The sequence below is a fragment of the Takifugu flavidus genome, chromosome 20 (genome assembly GCF_003711565.1).
Source record: "Takifugu flavidus isolate HTHZ2018 chromosome 20, ASM371156v2, whole genome shotgun sequence".
In the NCBI taxonomy this organism is placed as follows: domain Eukaryota; kingdom Metazoa; phylum Chordata; class Actinopteri; order Tetraodontiformes; family Tetraodontidae; genus Takifugu; species Takifugu flavidus.
In genome coordinates, this window is record NC_079539.1 from 3,396,932 (window position 1) to 3,416,731 (window position 19,800).

At 44.4% G+C, this 19,800-nt stretch overlaps 1 protein-coding gene across 2 annotated transcripts in view; it reads right to left on the reverse strand.

Moving 5' to 3' along the window:
* Positions 1 to 1,335: 1,335 nt before the first annotated feature.
* The window catches only part of ap3b1a (adaptor related protein complex 3 subunit beta 1a), a 31,661-nt gene continuing 13,196 nt past the window's right edge, over positions 1,336 to 19,800 (reverse strand). For both annotated transcript variants that reach the window (XM_057018578.1, XM_057018577.1), the window contains exons 17-27: positions 19,519 to 19,649; positions 18,894 to 19,032; positions 18,618 to 18,804; positions 16,382 to 16,529; positions 15,533 to 15,581; positions 15,035 to 15,135; positions 9,338 to 9,566; positions 8,021 to 8,105; positions 7,399 to 7,496; positions 6,344 to 6,482; positions 1,336 to 2,197 (exon numbers count right to left, since the gene is read on the reverse strand). In XM_057018578.1, coding sequence (XP_056874558.1) covers positions 2,047 to 2,197; positions 6,344 to 6,482; positions 7,399 to 7,496; positions 8,021 to 8,105; positions 9,338 to 9,566; positions 15,035 to 15,135; positions 15,533 to 15,581; positions 16,382 to 16,529; positions 18,618 to 18,804; positions 18,894 to 19,032; positions 19,519 to 19,649 — 1,457 coding nt within the window. In that variant the 3' untranslated portion in view covers positions 1,336 to 2,046. The remainder of the gene's footprint in view (positions 2,198 to 6,343; positions 6,483 to 7,398; positions 7,497 to 8,020; positions 8,106 to 9,337; positions 9,567 to 15,034; positions 15,136 to 15,532; positions 15,582 to 16,381; positions 16,530 to 18,617; positions 18,805 to 18,893; positions 19,033 to 19,518; positions 19,650 to 19,800) is intronic.

Genomic DNA, 19,800 nt, shown 5'->3' on the forward strand with positions numbered 1-19,800 from the left:
ATCATGTCACTGTGCTGGAGCCCGGAGAGGGAAAGAAATCAAGCTGTCACCGCACAGCAATGCAGAGGGAGAAGAGGCGTCGGCAGCCTCCTGCTCTCTCTGGTGGAGATCATTAAAGCAGGTGCCAAGGCCAGGAGATAGATCACACATGAGCTCACAATGCCACAAAACATGATTAGAAGTTGTTACCTGGGTGGTACACCAAGATCCCCATGCATGTAACATATAAATGAAAAATTTAAAAAAGAAAAAGCCATTCCAGCTTTATTTAGCGAGATGTGCACCGTCGAAATTGCAGGTGGAGGACGCTTGCACATGCAAATGTCAGTTATTCTACAATCAGTTAGCCTCTGAGATGCTAATGAAAAATTAATGACTAAAAGAAATGGGCCCACGAGCTGCTGTGCTTTTTTGGTGATTAGAATCAATTAAGAGTAAAGTGCAGGACGCGGCAATGGGATTTTTATTTATTCTCAGATACAGCGTGGGAGTGTGTGTTGGCTCTTTTTGCTGGGTTGTAAATGTTGACCAGAGAATACTGGCGGCTACGAGGGACTGTGGCGCTCTTGCTTCGTGCGGCGTTTGCCAACTGAGCAATTCAGCATCCGCGCAAGCGTCAGTCTGCCATTTCACCAGCGTTTGAAGGCTGAACGCTTGCTCGCTACTTCAATGTAGCATTTAGCTCCGTGCCCTCTGTGAGCTGCTACGACGTCAGATTAAGGGTGAAATAACACATTTATGACTGCAGCCACTGTCCAGTACCTGTCCTCCAGTGTTTGGGCTAAATGAGAAAATTTGTTGGGTTTTTCCATTTGCGTGAAGTGACTTGTGCAATAAATTGTGTTTTCAAGTCTTCCGAATGACTGTGGAGCTATATGATTTTATGTTGTGAATGAGTAGCTGGCAGGCCTGACACATCTTGAGTGTGTGTGTGTGTGTGGTGTGTGTGTGTGTGTGTGTAATGGGAACAGCTGGCTGAGGGAATGAGTACAGAGGGAGAGGTGATGGATGCGAGTGGAGCTCCTGTGACAGATGAGCTAACAGGTGTTCACCACAACCCTCAGAGAGATGCTATTTATGAGCCGGAAAAGACAGCCAGACGCAAAGCACATGACGCCGGCCTGCTTCAGCGCTTAAACACATCATGTACATCAGCAGAACTTTATCCAACGCAGCAGGACTATCTCAGGCTTTAGTTTGCTCCAAACAGAAGCAGCTTAAACAGTATCTATCCTGTTACAGTAACAGTAGCAGCTCAAATTAGTATCTAAGTGAATGTAGAATAATTCCCTCATATCTCATATATGCGTTTCACGAAAAGGAAGAAAAAGAGCATTTTTCTTAAATAAATGCACTTTTTTATTGTTCAGCAAATGCAAAACAATTACGAAGACGTTGATTTATGCCCTAATTACCATTTTCCCTGTGCACTGAAGGCACTTTCACAAGTTATTTGTTGGCAGCAGAGGGTGGGAAACATACTTTTTTGTGTTACTGGTCTAGGATCTGTTTCCTGGGAAATAAATGGTGGTAAAATATAGCTGGACATCAGTGTTTCAGTGGGAAAACTCAGTGTGTAGAAACGCAGAAGACAGATTGTCCTGCAGCACTGGTCAATACCAGAAATGTCATGATTTTATTCTGGCGGGGCAGAGGTGTCATCTCGGGATGGGACTGATTTAAGCACAAAATGTGGGTAATATTTCAAAATGAATGGTATGCCTGGTGTGTTTGAGAGGAGAATGTTGCTTTATTCAAGGTGTTCACGGTTATTTCAGTGATTTAGGACAATTACATTATAAAAAAAAAAAAAAAAAAAAACACCCACAAATTGTAAATTTAATAAACATTTTCACACTTTTTCAATTTTTTCCCTGTGGTCAACCTTCTTCACGTTGTACTCTATCAGCTGGGGAATTTTAAAGTGGCAAATCTTTGCAGGTACCAACTGCTGTGTCCTCAAGCACAGAAATAAAACATGAAATCTTAAAATACATGCCCTTCCCCTTTACCTTCACTGAGGGAGGAGGGATAGACGGGGGGACTCTACGCTTGGGCGAAGGCTTGTTTGAGGTCTCGTAGTAACACTGACGCCATGACGCTCTTCTCTGTGTTGACGGTGAGTGCAGCTGTGGCCTCCTTCAGCTCCAGCGACACCAGGACCAGGGCTCTGCTGCTGATGGTCTGTGCAGCAAACCTGCAGAGGAGAGCAGAGCGAGCGTCGGCTACACGGTTTATGATTGATTTGGAATAGTAAAAGGAAATAGGCTATCAAGCACGGACAGAAAGTTACCGTATCTGTTACCTTAAAGATATTCAAAAATCACAAGTGAAGCTTCTCACCTCCTGTAATTAGCTTGAAATACTGAGCAAGAGGAAGAAAACGAGCTGATGTGAGTGGACGTTTAGAGAGGAGATCAACAGACAGTTAGTTCATCATCACAGCTGACTAGTGGGTCATTAAGGTGCAGACACGCCCTTCATGCCAGTCAAACAGAATTTGGATCTTTTTTTTATAGACTGTGGGTGTCTATGAGCGACTGGGGGCCTCTGGACCAACATGATGGACGTCCCATCCCACCCACTCCCTCTGGACCACCGAGAGAATTCTCAGGCCACCGTTTCCTTGGATACCATCCCGGTAGACAGGGGCAAAATCTGGGCACACATGGTCCCCATTGAGAGCGCTAACAAGAGGCAGACAGGGGCTATGACCCAGGGTGACCCCCTTTGAGGGGCGACAGGGCCGAGCCGAGCGCTTTTCCTGCTCCCCTCTGGACCTCTGGATCTCTCGGTCTCCTGTGGCCAACTCCCAGCCATCTGCCTCCATTTAGCACTACATTTGTGCAACAAAGACCCCCCGTGGCAGCGCGCTTAGACCCGACAAACAGCTTACAATGAGCCCCACTTAGGCCTGACTAAAGCCTGTGAAGAGCCCCTGCAGGACGGCCTCTGGACGGGCTCTGTCACACAGAGCCCCCCCCCCCAATGCCTGACACCTCTACAGCATGAGCGACTAGCACGTTCACCAATTAGCGCGCACATGTTAAAGACAGGGACATGGAGTTGGGGGGGGCACACAATAAAGCACTGCTGGCTCACAAACCCGGCGTGTCTGGGTGCGTCTCTGGGGAGCTGCTAAATTACCATCAACAGAGGAGAGGGAGTTTATCAGGGAGCTCTCAGGGAGAAGATAGAGAGTGCTCCTCAGGCTTAATTAAAATATTAGCCACTTTAGCAGGAAGCCATTCAAGAGCAGGATTGATTTCTATCACATCTTTAAATAATACAGGGATTGGAACTTAATCCACTCCTCCCCCCAAATTCTGTGATTCAGTAAGTTCAATTCATCAGAAATCCTTGAAGAAAGGGGCAACAAAAACAGTCCTAATAATCTGTGAATATCTTGGCTCACTCTGTTTCTCTTCAGTGCAGACTGGTGCAAACACAAACAGGAGTGCTTGTCCTTCTGCCGCCCTAAGGCTCGGTAGCCCGAGGTGTCTACGTGGTCCCTGCGGCTTTGCTAATGGATTTAGGATATAAATCTATCATTTACACAGCCAGTTAACACTACCCCGAGGCTGCTTTCATTGTGTCTCTGGAGACGCTGCTTTTAACCGCCAGAAGAAACAAAGAGTTGTTGGATTTTTGTGTGTGAAGTGTGTTGTTATTTGATATTGTCAGTGTGGTGTTTTTGGTTGTGTTGAGGTGAAAAGAGCAGATTTTTATTTAAACCCAACACATCAGAGCATTTATTCCAAGATTACAGACAAACGGGCCTTAAACGGGTCATTGGTATTCTCCTGCACTCCTCACATATTGGGCTAAACACTGGATTAATTGCAGCGTGTGGAAAGAAAAGCAAAGCATAACCCCTGGACTTGGAGCAGGCGGATTGGCATCGATCGGCTGGGCTGCGGCTAAGCATCACTCTCCAATTATCTGTGATTCTCCTCAGTGCGGAGCGCCTGTGTGTGCCATCTGCCTCCACTCCGCCCTGCTGCTGCAGACACAGGGTGGGTCTTCACCTTTAACACTCGCCCTCGCCAGAGAACCACTAAAGAGCCAGCAACCAAAGGGGTTAACCCGCAGCGAGCTATTGGCATCTTCGTGCATTTTCAATATCATTCCGCCATCTGGAATCTGGTTAAAACGACGTCGGTGCAGCCGGAGTTTCAGATTAGAATAAGAAAAAGAATAAACCTGAGCACCGCTGCGCTGAACATCTCTGCTTTATCCCTTTTCTACTGACCAGGTGGACAAGTGGGGGGGGGCGTCCTTCAACTGAGTGGTCAGTAAGGCCAGACTGGAGGCGTCCACATGTGCTCAGACTCGAACCAGGCAGATGGCCAAAGCTATTAGCCCCAATTAGAACTGGGAACCCTCCATGCAGAGCTGGCCCATACCAACATTCTGCAGAGCTGCTCTCTATGGGCAGTCAGACGCCAAGTGTGTGAGAGGACAAACACACACCAACAGAGGAGCGCAGGAGAACAATATAGAATGGATTTAAACATGCAAATGTGGCGGTAAACAAATCTGTGATGCTCAACGTATCAGCTGCCGTCAGCTCGCGGCAGCTAAAGCAATGCGCAATGGGAAAATGTATCGTTCAATTAGCGGGGGTTAAAACGCTTTTTTTTTTTTTTTAAATGACATTTTATAAAATTCAAAAACTTCACAAAAATGAGGGGAAAAAAAGTATTCGAAGAAACCTAATTTAATTATATCAAAAAGCAGAGAGAAAACACAGCTTATAAATCACTTGATTTTTTTTTCTCCTTTGGGGGGGGCACAGAGGGATTGGCAATGCATGCAAAATTCGATCAAATTTGCTTTCAAACGGACTGAAAAATAGACCACATTTATTCCATTCCGCCTGTTTAGACATAAACAAGAACAGCGTTTTCTACATTTGCTTTCCTGCTTGATTTATTGCCATCCTCCTTTCCAGCAATCAATTTGTGTGTTTCACAGGCAGCCCCCCCCACCCCTCCCTCCGGCTCCATGAGCTGTTTGGGAAAAGCAGTGCTGCGCCCTGCTGATAAACACAGGGAGTGCAGCGGCGTGATGATTCCTACCACAAGTGAGACAAGCTCAACTCTCGGGCTAAATATGCCAATCAAATGTCTGTAATCGACTCTGTGATTTCTTTGTGTGACCTCAGAGTCACCGCTGACCTCCCCAGAGATGCAGAGACCTGGACGGGGGCCACATCTCACGCTGCACGTATTGACAAATGACCTCCACGGTTACCTCTGAGGATCTAATCCAATCGATCACCCGAGTATTGACACGTGGATGTCACAAAAAAGACAAATGCTCTGTTAATAACTTGACTTAAAACAACTATTACGATGAACAGTTTAGCACAACCAGTTTGCTTTGAGTCTCCAATGGGATCCAGACTGGGACCCTTAAAATAAAGGCTGTGGACAAACTGCATCTTAATGTGAGCTAGAGTAAAAAGGGTCTGGGGGAATGTTATTTAAAACCACGATGACCAACCTCACAGCCATCTATTACAAAGACCAGTGTTGCTAACTGGCCAACCTGGAGGCCACCTTCCAGACAGCAGGGCTGAAGTTAGTTTGATGTAGAGACAACATTGATTTCCACTCAGTCTTTTGGCTCTTTGTGCCCTTGCATGGCTCTTATTGCCCTTTGCTTTTTGTCCATCTCCAATATTTCCCCACTTATTTTGTTTACATCCACAAACCGATGATGAGCGACACGACAAGGGGAGGAGTGGAGGCGTTCGCACAGGAGCCAGCTGAGACAGACGAGACGAGCAGGTGGTGGAAATGACGGCAAGGAGGTGAGGCAGAGGGAAGGAAAGAGAGACAGACTCGGCCGCAGAGAGGAGGAGAAACAAAAGACAGAGAAGGAGGGAGAGAGAGAGAGAGAGAGAGAGAGAGCGAGAGGGAAGCGTAATTATCCATCAGGTGTTCGGGAGTGCGTGACAGAATAGGAAGCTCATTAGCACACTCTGTGTACACCAATTACAAAGCCAAGCTTCTTAGGGCATTCCCCCAGAGTGTGTGTGTGTCTGTGTGTGTGTGTGTTGTGTGAGTTGTGTGTGTGTGAGACAGAGTCTGCTGGGAACACACATACATCAACATATTCATATTTTAATCTCCATTACAAGCATGCATATTCCTGCAGAAGTTTACCAATGTGATTTGAAACTTTAATAACTTTCTGCAGTTTCTTCTATGCGAGTTAACATTTTTATCTTATATTTGAAATGGGTATTTTTTTTGTTTTTAACTATTAGAAGAAGCAACAAAGTTGAAGAGCATAAATATACACATTAAAAGCAGGTCTTAAATGGCAGACTCACCTGTGAATGTTGCTCTGGCTGCACGGAACAACCCCTACGTTGGCCACGGCCAGCACCTGCTTTCTGATGGCCTGGCTGGAGGTGTTTGCTGTTGCCATGGTGACGGTCGCGGAGGTCTCGTTCATGCCCAGGAGTTTACCTGAGGGGATGCGAAATGAAACCGGCCATCAGTCGAATAAATCTTGTAAACACGTAAGGCAGAACTAAAAGAGGATTTATGAGGAACATGGAATAAAAACCCGCTGGTGAACCACTAATTGACTTTTCACTCAATGGGCATAAAACAGCACTTTGTTAGAAAGGTCCAGCGAAGCCAACTATTCTACTCCGTTCAATTCTTTCTTTTATCTAGAGTGTAAGTCGCATCCATCAGTGCTCAAACCACAGAAAATTCTAATTAATTAATCACAAAGTAGCATTTAGTGGCAGCTTAAAAGCACTGATGGCTTAGATACGAGGATGCTCTCAGCTACTCAATAGCTGCAGCTCTGCAGGTGTGTGTGAGGGGTTTGGAACGTTTATGTAGCAAATACCATGAAGTGGCCGAAGTGCTTTAGAAGGGGGAAGCCCTGTCCCTTTACAACAATGGAGGTCATTAATATAGCTTTTAAAAAAAATACTGCAATGGTAGTGGGAAAAAAAACAACTAATGTAAATATAGTTTACAGGATAATGAGAAGAAACCACAGCTCAGAATAGAAACAGCACCTTTGAGGTCGTATAAATACTCTCAGCATTAGTTATCAGGATCAGACTTCAGAAAACACACATTTATTAACATCAAGCGCACAATTTTGGAATCAATTATGTTGTGTTTGTGTTCAGTTAACCCTTACCCTAACAAGCCATCGATAACTACAATAAAACACACTCGTCTACATAATATTTGATATTATTTTGATATTATTATTTAAGGATTGCATTAAACCTTGACTTCAAATTAAGAACCACAGATAATAAATACAGATCTTTGTTTCAGGACACAAATTGGCTAAATGTAACTGTTAGCGTGACGGTGATGGTGTCTGCATCATTGTCTGCTGCCTGTTGCCGACCTTGCTCATTGCAGAAGTCCTGTTCTGACATTGTTCGAGGCATTAGAAGCTCTCCCACAGCCGGCTGGATGGACACACTGAACTGGTCTTCCTTAGTGCTGAGGAGTGGAGAATCACAACGTTAACAGGTGTTAGCGCCAACATGTTGTTGTTGTTAGCTCAGAATAGAGCCGAATCGTCTCAGCCCTTCATACAGAAAAGGGGACAAAGTGATAGGAGGACATGTGCGTTCACGTTTCTGCTTTGTTGAAGGATGAAATGTTTCTCCTCTCATTGTCTTGTACGTCACGCACGGTGAATGGCAATTCGGGCAGGATTGATCCCCCCCCCATCCTCAACAGATTTCCTGATAAGAGTATTGATTGGCGGAGCAGCAGTGCCGATGGCATTCAGCAGGTTGATTTGGCTGGGGCTGATCACTGAAGGAATAACTGTTATTCAAGTGATCTGAGATCAATTGTGCCTCATGTCTCCCTTCAGGTTGGACGGAAAAAGGAAGATAACAAAAAAAAAAGGAAAATGGATAATAATAAAGTCTGTATACGAGACACTGGAGAACAAGACGTAGAAGTGAAGGTCTTAGGAGGAAAAAAGCACCCGGTTTGATGTCAGGTTGTCTTACCACAACTGGAAGTTGGCCGCTTGTGTCGAGTCGCTGAAGTCAATACCCATGGAAACCATCACTGAGGCCTCTGGCTCCAGCCGTTCTGCAAATGGGAGGAGGGAGGAGGCGAAAAGAAAGGAGTGAGTGACAAGGGCACAGTGTGCAGTGTAGGGAAGAATAAAGCGGAGGGAGAGAGCAGCAGCAGAGTGGAACAGACAGGCATCCGCACCACTTGTGTTTTCTACTTCACAAAGCAAGGCCACCGTGTGTGAGAAATCTATCTTTCAATCTCATTCCACACCTCGAGCCTCGGGCCCCCCCAAAAAAGAGGAACATATGCAGGGCTAGCATATTTCTAAGCTGTAGAGCTTGTCAAAGGAAGCGTCGGCATCAGAGATCCAGACAAAGAGGGCAAAATGGGATTTGGACAGAGATGAGTAGAGTCAAAAACGGCTGCGGAGTCTGGACAACTGAAAGGGAGGTTTAAAGAGGAGGAGATGAACAGACAGAAACATGCTCCACATTTCCCCAGATGGCATGTGTTGCTCTCTGTACGGTGCAGTGTTTTTCCCTTGCTCAACTCTTTGTGCAGAAAGACTCCAGAGAGAAACCAGAACCATTACGGACTCTGATCTCAGGTCCGATTATGAGCCAGCTATAAATAAATCCATGCTGCTAGAAACATTTATATGCCTATTCTTTGTTTACCAGCCGTCTGAAACCAAGGATTACTTTATGTTTTGTTATTTTATTTTAGGAGCATTACAACCTGTCCATTTTACATTCTCCTGCACAACAAGGCAGCACTTCATAAAGCTCTCATCCTCCACAGCCAACAGAACCCAGCACCAACCACCTGCTCACAGTGGCCGAGCTCAATCAATCTAAATTACCCACCGTTTGGCTGCACGAGTTCCTTCAATGCCCGATCAATCCCCTGCAATTGACATTTTTAACACGCTTGACTGCACAGCCCCTCTCCTGGCGTACGCATATTTGTGTGCATGACAAAGAAAATGCATAGCCAGAAATGTGGAGATGGCATTTCTTTGTGTGCATCCTGGCAGTATTATTGAGCAGGGATTAGCAGAAATGGTAGGCGCCGTTTCCAGGTTATGGGGAACGAGACGGGACATTTAGAATGCAGAAGGAAGCTGTCATAAACGACTCAAGTGCCCTAAAGTGGAGCATTGAAAATGCAAATGAGCGTTTAAAAGTTAAGATATCGCCTTGGTTTTATGAAGAGGAATGATTTATTTAAGGGATTAACCAATGGCTGGAGCTCTTTAGTGAGTTGGCTGGGAATTATTTTACACATGTGGCGCTTAAACTGACCAATAGTGTTAAAGCAGTGGATGCTGAGACTGGCTGGACTTGTTTCTCCTATATGGATCTTCTCCAGGCAGTGGTCCGAGTTGTTGCTGAGTATGACTTGCACGGCCACCATGCTGGGCTGGTACAAACAGGGCTGCCGTGGGAACTGGTACTTGGCTGACAGACCTTTTCCTGTCATGTGGTGAAGCAGCTCATGGGTCGTCATGGGGCCGAATGATGGAGTGGTGACCTGGAAAAAAAAGACATTGATAAAATCTAAACATGAACAGATTCGGCAATTTGGATTATGAGTGAAACGAGCAGCAGCGTAAAGGCGACTGATCGGTGAGTGGAGGAGGAGGTAGACTCTTCCAGGGACACCATGTGCATTACAGTGCGACTCCACCCGCATAAAAGCAACAGAGCAATTCAAGAAGGACCCATCTTTGCACGGCGCCTAATCAGAATGCAGAATGCAGCGTCCCTGACGATAACACACCTTTCATTAACTCTGTAGGATAAACAAGAACGCATTTAAGAAATGTCCTCAATCAATCTAGAAAAGCAGAAATGGGTTGGAAGCCCAGTCGGGCTGAATAAAAACAAGCTCTAATGAATAGAAACACAAGTGCCTCATGGGCCAAACCTGCCTTTCACAGGCCTTAAGAGAAGAGCGCTTACTTTCGCTGAGGCAGGAAATCTCATTATGTCCGAGAGGTATAGAAAAGAAAGCAGCTCTGTGACTGTAGATCCTTTGTAAAGGCTAAAAATTAACATCTTTTTACTTGGATGAATGTGTTTACACTTCCTGCCTTTTGTTGACTGATTTTACACTGGCAACTGTCACCTCCCACACAGTGTTGCACAATTTAAACCAGAAACCTGAGAATATTCACTTAGCAGGTATAATCTGTTTGCAGCGGCTGCACTGTATTTATAATCAACACGAACTAATAAAACACATCACAAAAGTGTTGACAGCTTTAAGTACTTTCTTCAATCTTCGACGAGAGTCAAAGAGGTCTGTCGGTCTTGATTGGCAGTGCTAATTATTTCAAAACATCGGAGAGGACGTGGACTTTTCACACCCTCTTTCCGGTGTAGTACACGACTGTGCTCACACTTATGCAAAAGGAAACACAGAAAAGAACGTGTGAGTTTAAAAAGCGGGAAAAAAATAAGTTATTTATCACCTCAAAGTTACCACAGCAAATTTAACTTTCAGCTAAAGTTGTGAGTGTCAAAGAGGAAAGCAAAATTATATGTGAACTAATTAAGCTAACCGAATGCAGCTAATAATAAGCAACGCAACGGCTGGTGCCACCCACTGTGGTTGGACGCCGCTTTAGTGATGTGCTGTGCTGTGCTTGTGCTGCCACTCAAATGAGAAATGTTGGAGACAGCTTCTGACTCGTCGTGCAGGCTGTGAGAGGGTGAAGAATCGTTTTGACATACAAAAAGAGCAGCGCGGATGAGTTTCAATGCGCTCACGTCTGAGGGCGAGAAGCTGCCCTCTGGCAGCAACACGTGAACAAATCTGAAACGTTGTCAAGCATCATGCACGCTATCGTGTTGTGTAGTCACATTAGTGGAAGTGAGCTAACTCCTGGGGCTGAAATTATGGGAAAATGTGCAGAAAGTGGAATTCAGAAGTCTGCTGTGAAATAAGAAAACACATTTATGGAATAAGCCAGGGCTGGCCGAACCAGATTTAGAAGATACTGCCTGGTTACGGCGCCATTTTTCAGTCAGAGTAGCCATGTCTCTTGTAAAGGAGGTCAAACAAACATTTGTCACTCTGCCGTATTGCTGCGGCGCCCTCACGCCGCCCGTCACGCCACCGTCAGTGTGCAAATTTATCGGGCCACTTTTGGACGTGTCAGAGCAGTCCGTGTCGATAAAGCCGGCCATAATGTTTGCCACCCCATCACAACAGAGATTTACCTCCCTGACAGACACATCCAGCTTCAAGGTCCTGTCTGCCGCCTCGCTGAAAGCAGGCGCCGCCGTCGGCGGGGACAAACAGTGACGGGACAGCGCTTCAAACTGCTTATTATCACCAATTTGACACAGTGGACAGTTAAAGCCTGACACCAGTGCCCCTCCGCTTCTCCACCCATTGTTGCCCTGTTACAGAGCACAAGCCCATAACACCTGAGGTGTAAATAAGAGAAGAAGAGCGATGTAACCTTGACTCCTCTGTCAGTCTCCCTTTGTTTTGCTTTTTTTTTTGGCTCTCATTCGCCATCGTGGACAGTTAGGCGGCAGGTGACAATGAGGAAAAAAGTTGATTGAGGGGCTCTATTATGCATCAACTTAAAGGAAGCTGCTGTGATGGATGACACAGACACCAGTCACCTTCAGAGCCCGGACGCCACGCTCCCAGCATCCTCTCTGGCAAATGACCTGAAAATCCTGCTGACATATTCAAAGAGGGCTGAGCGAGGCTGGGTAGCCTTACAGCGTGTGCAAAAGGGGGCCAATTTAAAAGAAAGTAGTGGGGGGGGGGGTTTGCAGTAACATGCGAGCATATATTGAAAATCTATTTCTTTATTTCGGATGGCGGCTGCTTCCAAACAGAAGGGACGAGATTTTCATTACGCTCGACAAGAGTTGAGAGGATTAAAGTAAGAGACATGTGTTTGATTTTAGAGCACAATTGTTCCCCTCATTTGAGGAGATGACAATTAATTGCGGGACGTTACAAAGACCTTGACTGCAAATTGAATTAAAGAAATGTTACTACTACAGCCCTTTTAAACCACTTTAATTTAACAAGAAGCCTCCCCAGCACAGACAGACAGGGGTTCCTTCATTAATGCCAATTTGTTCGTGGATTAGATATTCTAAAATGATTAATTCTGAAATTTTCCATTAAAGAAAATTAGTGATAATACAGAATTGTTATTCACCAAATATTGTCCTTCGTCTTACTCAAGTATCATTAAAGGGCAAAGAGTTTCTTTATATTTGCATTAGGTTAAATAAGGCACAATTATTGATTTTCATCAGCCAAATATAAAAAACAATATAAGAAAAACCACTTAGTATTAAAACCTCGCTTGATATATGTGTTGCTTACCAATTAACACATTAACAATTCAAGGAAAGGTAATAAATACAAGCTATCAGCTTGTAAATATCATTACTTTGCTTGTGGGTGGAATATATTATGAACGCTGCTGACACACAGGAATTGTTTACAAAAAGATTAAAAATGTAACCAAGATATGGAAAATCCTTTTGGCATTATCATTAACTGTGAGAACGTAGTAAATATTCTGTATCCTCTCGATGTACTGAAATGAGCAAACTGCATATTTGTACTGTAATTGATTTATAATATGATGTGTTTGTGTTTACAGAAATAATATAATGAAAGGCAAAACCCCAAATTTGCCTGTTTTCCTGACTGAAAACACAGATTTAACACAGAAGTCATTAAAAAATACACAATGTGATGAGGACTGAGGGTAGCGCCGGCACACGTGCACGCAGGCACAGGAGAAATGCAGCGACATTAAGACATTTCCCAAAACTGTACCTTTGTGGCAGCAGCTGCCCCCCCCCTGCTGATTTTAGTGTGGACATTTATTCCTATTTAAGAGGCAATCTCTGCCGTTTGAGTGGCAGCAGGAGCTGGGGAGGGCAGGGGGCTGCTATATTCATGGCACTCAGGGGTCCTTCTGCTGATTCATAATTAGACCTGAACCCAGAGCTCCCACTACGGGGAGGTCAAATGGGTGAGGAGGGAGATGAGGGAGAAGGAGGGGGCGAGCCGGCGCCCGCCTGATGGACACCAAATGAACAAATTATGATGGCCCCCTCTGGGTGTGATGGGGTCAAACGCCCCGCGCCCCGCCGCTGACAGTTCAATTTCCCCCCAACGCAGCCCCATTCGCTGACTGCTAATTGTGAATGAAAAGTTATCTGCCTCAGCCACCTCGGTGCGCGCACGGACAGCGGACGGAAGAGGTGCGGGGGAGGGTGGGGGGGGGCTTTAAGAGGCATTTGTGAGAGATCCTAATGTCAAAATGTTATTAGAGAGAGCTGCTGCATGCAGAAACTGAGGAGAGGAGGAGGAGACAGGAGGGGAGGGGGGGTCAAAGACAGTGACCAGGGTTAATCTAAATGCCTTTGATAACCATGCAGTAATTCTCTAAAAGGGCCCGAGCGCTCAGCTGAGACAGTCTTGCTGCCTCCGTGGGAAGATTGCTGAGAAATAGAAATGACACTAAGGCCAGAGTGTGTGTGTATGTATGTGTGTGTCTGCCTCTCATTGCACGGGAAGGGGGGGCGAGTGTGAATAAAGGTGAGGTTATTTACCCTTGTCTATGAATCCTGGCGCTCATCATGTATTTATGCATAGAATTGACTCTAAAATCAGATGTTGAAAAAAGTTCCTCATTCTAATCTGCATTTCTATTGTCCATTACTCCACGGCCTTCACCTGAGGAGGAGAAAGTGACTTACAAGTCTTGTGTAGCATAAACGGCATCCTGAGCACAGCTGTCAATCAAACAGAGTGACAGTTGCGTAGGCCCGAAGCGCAGAATCAGGATATATACATACACACACACACACACACACACACACACACACACACACACACCACACACACACACACACACACACACACTACAACGCTCACAGTATCAGAGACGAAAAGAGTGGATACGATTCTTTACCTGCAGCCATTAGACAGATCCTTACAATTATGGTAAAGTAATTCATATATTTTAGCATTGAAAGACTCTGGGCATCCCGAGCTCAACAATAAGCTCGGACAACAGGCTATTGCATTGGAAGCTACTCGTATCAACAGCAGGAGGCAAGATGATTAAATTATTCTGATAAATTACGCAATTATCCATTTACATTCCTGAAGCTCACTTGCTGTCTAGGATATTAATCTTATTTCTTAATAAAATACATTATTTGTAATGGGTAGACTGTTTGTGCCCTCCAGTTGAAGCACCTTGCACACTGATAAATGCACGCTGTAAAAAACAAAATAAAAACTTTTTATGGCACAAAAAAAATTGATCAGACTGATCAATTAATTTAATGAGAATTAATTTAGATTGACTCCAAAAAACTGATCACTGCAAAGACAAAATATGTAAATGCTGAAAAAAAAAAAAAAGATTGCCGATTGTGAATAATAACAGGAGCGATAACACAAAATAGACACGGCAAACAACCAAAACTACAAAAACGGCCTGGCAGTTTCTCCCCGGGGGGGGGCGAGACAGAAAATACACCACGAGGAGAGAAAGGAGCCGTCACACTAAGAAAGGTCACCCATCAGATATACACAACGCAGAGACACGAGGGACACAAAACCTGACAGGGAGCGATGGAAGGTGACAGACAGGAGGAGAGAGATATGAGAGGGAGAAAGAGGGAGGCCGGACTTCCAGATGAGACGCAGAAATAGAGTTCAAGGGTGCGAAAGAGCAAAAGACAGCCGGGTGAGGAAGACAGACTATAAGAGATACAGGAAACAGGCAGAGCAGTCGCACTGTCCTGACTGGTTATAAATATAAGAAGGCAGGAAAGGTCAATAGATGGCGTCTTAGGCAGAAATGTTCCACGAGGGAGAGAGGTTCATTTCAACTCGCCTTCTGCTCCTGTCAGCGTCGGCCAGACAAAAACTATTGATTCTCAACACACGGAGGAGGAAATGTCATACGTGTTCCTGCTGCAGACACAAACCTGCACGGTGGTGGAGACGTTGGACATAGAGAGGCCCTCGAGGTCGGAGAACAGGCTGGAAGAGATGGCTGATGGCTGAGAGTTCGCTGGTGTGGGAGAAACTACAAAGATGCAAAGAAACATTTTAGGATCATGAATGCAATAATGTCTTTGTTTTGTTTGTGTCGCTGAATGACAGCGCTGTATTTATTATCGTAGCGCTCTCAGGCTAAACCGGCAGCTACATCTTTTATGAAACTTAAGCGTATTACATAATTTAGCGAGGTTGCTCCGTCAGTAGAGATCAGACTTCGCGTTCAGAGGAAGAGAACATTTATGTGGAGACTCTTGGCTGTGTCTCTATTTATGAGACTCTTTAAGAGTCATGGATCATGGATTTGAGGCAGCGACAACGGTTGGCATGAGCAAGATGTTCAGCCTCTTAATTCAAGCAGAAATCCGACATAAACAACCAAATGCAGATTTTATTTTCCCATTTAGTCAAGGAATTAGACTCACAGTCATCCAGATCCAGCAAGGATACTTCCTTCTTGGGCTTCACCTGGGCCTGAAACACCATGATGACAATGAGCCACAAGGCAAAACTCCAATGAACAAATATTTTTAGCTGTGCCATTTCAGATGAAGGCATGAATTCAGCAGAGCAGATCTTGAGACGCAAGGAAAAAAAACCCTCCAGGATAAATGAAGATCTTCTGATTCTGAAACACCAAGATGGGACGTGTTGATTTGGAATGAAAAACAACACTCAGGCTTGATTAAACGATGGCTTCTCTCCAGCTTGCAACAAAAAACACATTAAAACACACTTTTGCTTCACCACTGTAACCATCCCAGACCCTGTTTGCTTTCACTTAAGGAATCATCAAATATCCACTCGGGATAATTGAGGCGGAAAAGATAGAAAGAAAACAACAGGAGGGCCCGATGAACGATAGCGAAGTCACACAACCGAGTTGGAAATTGTATCTTGTCACATCTTCTCCTGCCAACACTTGATGGTGGTAATAGAGTCAGAAAACCTGTTAGTAAATGGAGGTCTGGAAGGTAGCAATAGAGATGCATAATTCATGGCGCGGGCGCAAATTACAAACTGTACGCAATGAGAATTACACAGCCGAAAAGAAAAGAGAGGGCAGCATACTGTGTTGTGTACCGGTGACAGTGAGACGTTGAGGCCTGAAAAGCACTTCTATGGACAAATTTAGGCGGATAATTAGATAATATGATGTTCCATCTGTCTGTACTGAAAATGTGGTTGCTCATCAAACGCCTTCAATGTGAACGTAAAGATGAGTTTAGATTAGGATACAAGTCAAGTGACTAAACTGAACGATTGCGGCTCACCTTGGGATTGGGCTTTGCCTCGTTTTTCTTCTTCTGTGGTGGGTCTGAATCAGATTCCTCTTCAGAGTCCGTCTCTGAGCTGGAGGAGCTTTCGGGTGAAGAACTGCTGGCTTTGCTCTCGGGTCCGTTACCGTTTTCATCTGAATCACTGTAACACATAAAAAGAGGAGGTGTTATCCACACTTCTGTCCTGGTCATGACCCACAATCGGCCCATTTCTGTGTCACTAATTCACTCAGAGATCTCCATCCCTCTTCCACTTGCCGTGTCCCTCCTCACTTTGCGCTGATAATATAATGAGTGTTTACTCTGACTGGGATTTTCAGCTGTTAAATTAATGAGGGTGAATTGTGACGGTAACTGGCTTTTTAACTGGGGCGATGATGAAAAGCCAGTATTAATTTGGCTTACAGATTTCATTTGTGTGAACAGGAAAAAGTGATATAAATCACTGCGGGCCTGATTAGGCCCTGCCTGAAACGACTGGGCAATAATGAGGGCATTATGCTGTGTTTGTTGTGGAAGCACTGGGGTGAGCCGCTTTAATTATCGTGTGTATGTGTGTGCGTGCATGTTAGTGTGTGTTTGAGCACTGGGGTGAGTTGCTCTAATTATACTCTCTAATGGAGAGAACAGGGTCAGCCACTGGCCTGTCACACAGTAAAATCAGGTACATTCACTCCCAGTTTGTGTGTCTGTGAGGCAATGAGGCAGAGTGCACGAGAAACTAAATTTGCCAGAGTGCGAGGGACTATACGTGAGCATATTTAGTAGTAATGACTCAAATCTCATTCGGTGGTAACACCAGTCTGCTAAATGACCAATCAGAAGTCATTATCCATTAGCCATGTAAATGTGGATTACGCTACAGGAGGAAAATTCTTTGATTAGCCTGGTAATGATAATCTTGAATCTTGAATCTTAATGGAACCCCCACTAATGATATTCCACTGAGAGAGAGCGAGAGAGACTTCGACTGCATTGTCTCCTCTATCAACAGCTGGTGTTATTTTTAGTTTTGTCTAAAAGCGTCGGCTTCATTATTTAACTGGTGTACTGTCACAGTAACTAGAACACTGAAAAAACACTAAACGGAGTTAATGGGCCCAATGCTGTAATTAAGCTGTGAACACGGCAACAGAAGAAGGATGGATGACGAATAACCAGGAATCCCGTGAAAACAACAAATACCGAGGCACTAAAAATAGATCTTCTAAATTGCTGAGGTCTTGATTTTGCTTTGCCTCTTGATGAGAAGGGGGGGAATCTCTCACTGTTGTTTTAGAACAAGCCCATAGAAGTTAAACTCTCTTAAATCAGTCAGGAAGCCAACATTGTCCACATAAAACATAAATCCAACAAGAATTTTTCTGACAATCTTCCACCAAAGGGAGAAAATTGGCTCGAAACTTTGCCGTTTTGATAATAAAAACACGACTCGATCATGAGCAGAACCGTTATGCCAGTCACATGTAGGTGTTCTGATTAACTGTCCATGCAGGGCAGTGAAATTCCATCATTTGTCCAGGTAAACAGCGTGGTTTTCACTCCGCCACCTGTCACGAATCATTTGTTGGAGAAAATTCAACCCTGAAAACAAAGTCAAAATATAAACTGTGGCAGGGGCTCCAGCTTGCAGTGGGAAAAGTGTTCAGGCTCTACTCAGGCGTAATGAAGGCACAGCCACAACGTGTTGGAATAAATCTCATCTCCTCCCTCATTTAGAAGAGAATGTAATTAATTATTTTTAACCGAAGCTTTTAGAACCATTTCTCATTGCTCACACTTTGTTTTGGAAGAGGCATTTCGTCTTCTTTTATTTTATTTTCAAGGCACTCAAACACATATTTGACAAAGTTACCGGTGCTAAGTAAAGGACAAATTAGTAGAATTCTATTTTTTCCCCATTAGACATACTGGATTAGGTAAAAGTGTTTAAAAAGGAAGTTAAAACTGAAGTAAAAGGGGAGAGTTGCCAACAGATGGGGTGTCAGAACGTTGATAAAAACGGCTGAAGTCATGAACAGATGGAGGCTTGCACTTATTGATGCGGCAAAGCACTGATCACATTGTTGTTGACTTCCACTCTGGCGCCTCTCGCAAACACGCAGCTGTCTAATTAACCAAGTGAGGAAGAGAGAAAGCGAAAGAAACAAGCAAACATCTGGACCCGGCACTCTTCCTGGGAAGAAAAATGAAGGCCTAAGAGTTTCAGAGACAGGTGCCTTCGCTGTACCTGTCAGCCGCATTCAGCTGGGTTTTTGTCATCTGGCTCTTCTTCTTCGTCTTCTTCTTCACTTTTTGTTTCGATTCAGATTCACTGAAGCTCTTTTCAGAGGAACTGGACATATTTCCAGAATCACTGGAGGACTTTTCTGAACCGTCACTGCTCTCCTCCTCCTCGCTGCTGCTGCTGCTTGATTCTGCACAAACACGCCCACAGAAAGCACCACATCAGAATTGAATTAGAATCCTTCCTGTGTGTAGATATTTTAAACCTTAAAAAATGTACCGCTGCTGCTGCTGCTGCTCTCGCTGCCACTGCCACTGCTGTCCGACCTTTCTTCTTTCTCATCCTCTTCGTCAGAGTAGAATTTGTCCTGAGATTTGGATTTTTTGGTCTTTCCAACCAAAGGTGCCCATTCCTTCACCTACATAGATACAGAGGAGTGAGCTGAGAGTTTAACCTCATAAAAAGGAAAAAAAATTTTAAAAAAAGGTCTTCGGTTTAACTTGTAATTCACAATAATTAGTTTTATATTTACAATTTAAACACATTTTTAATGCTCAAAACAGAAAATGTTGGTAACAGAAAGAGGCATTCTAAAAAAAATCCTGATAAAGGATTAGGAAAGTTCTAGTGTTTATTAAAACGATACAGGCAATGATTAAATTAAGATCATGGCTGCCAAGTACTTTGTTTTCAACTAATGTCAACTGAAGGTAATGTCATTTTCTGCTTAATATCTTGTCAAAATAATAGCTGATTAAATCTCCAGTAAATAGCCAATCAACTACCGGTAAGTGTTGGAGCTCTATAAACCATGACAGACAAAGATTATGCATCTCGCACCACAGCAGGAGAGTGTGACATTATGTTTACAGGGATGAGAAAATGTTTTAGGAGGAGTCCTTACTGGCTCGATGACCTCCACGTTCCTCACAGATGGGTCAGGAGCAACAGTTGGCCAGTCTGAGAGCTCCTGGTATCCGGTGGCTTTACTGTTGAGGCTGTGGGAGAGGCTGCCCAGCTGGAAACGGTCTCGATCTGAGAGGAGACATTGGAACAAGAGGGGAAATAAATCACGGAAAATGGAAAAAAAAGCAGGAGGCACCAGTGGAGGGGGGGAGAAGAGTAGAAAACCAAGGTTATTTTTCTTTCATTTCCACACTAAATATCATCCTTTGTTTATACACTG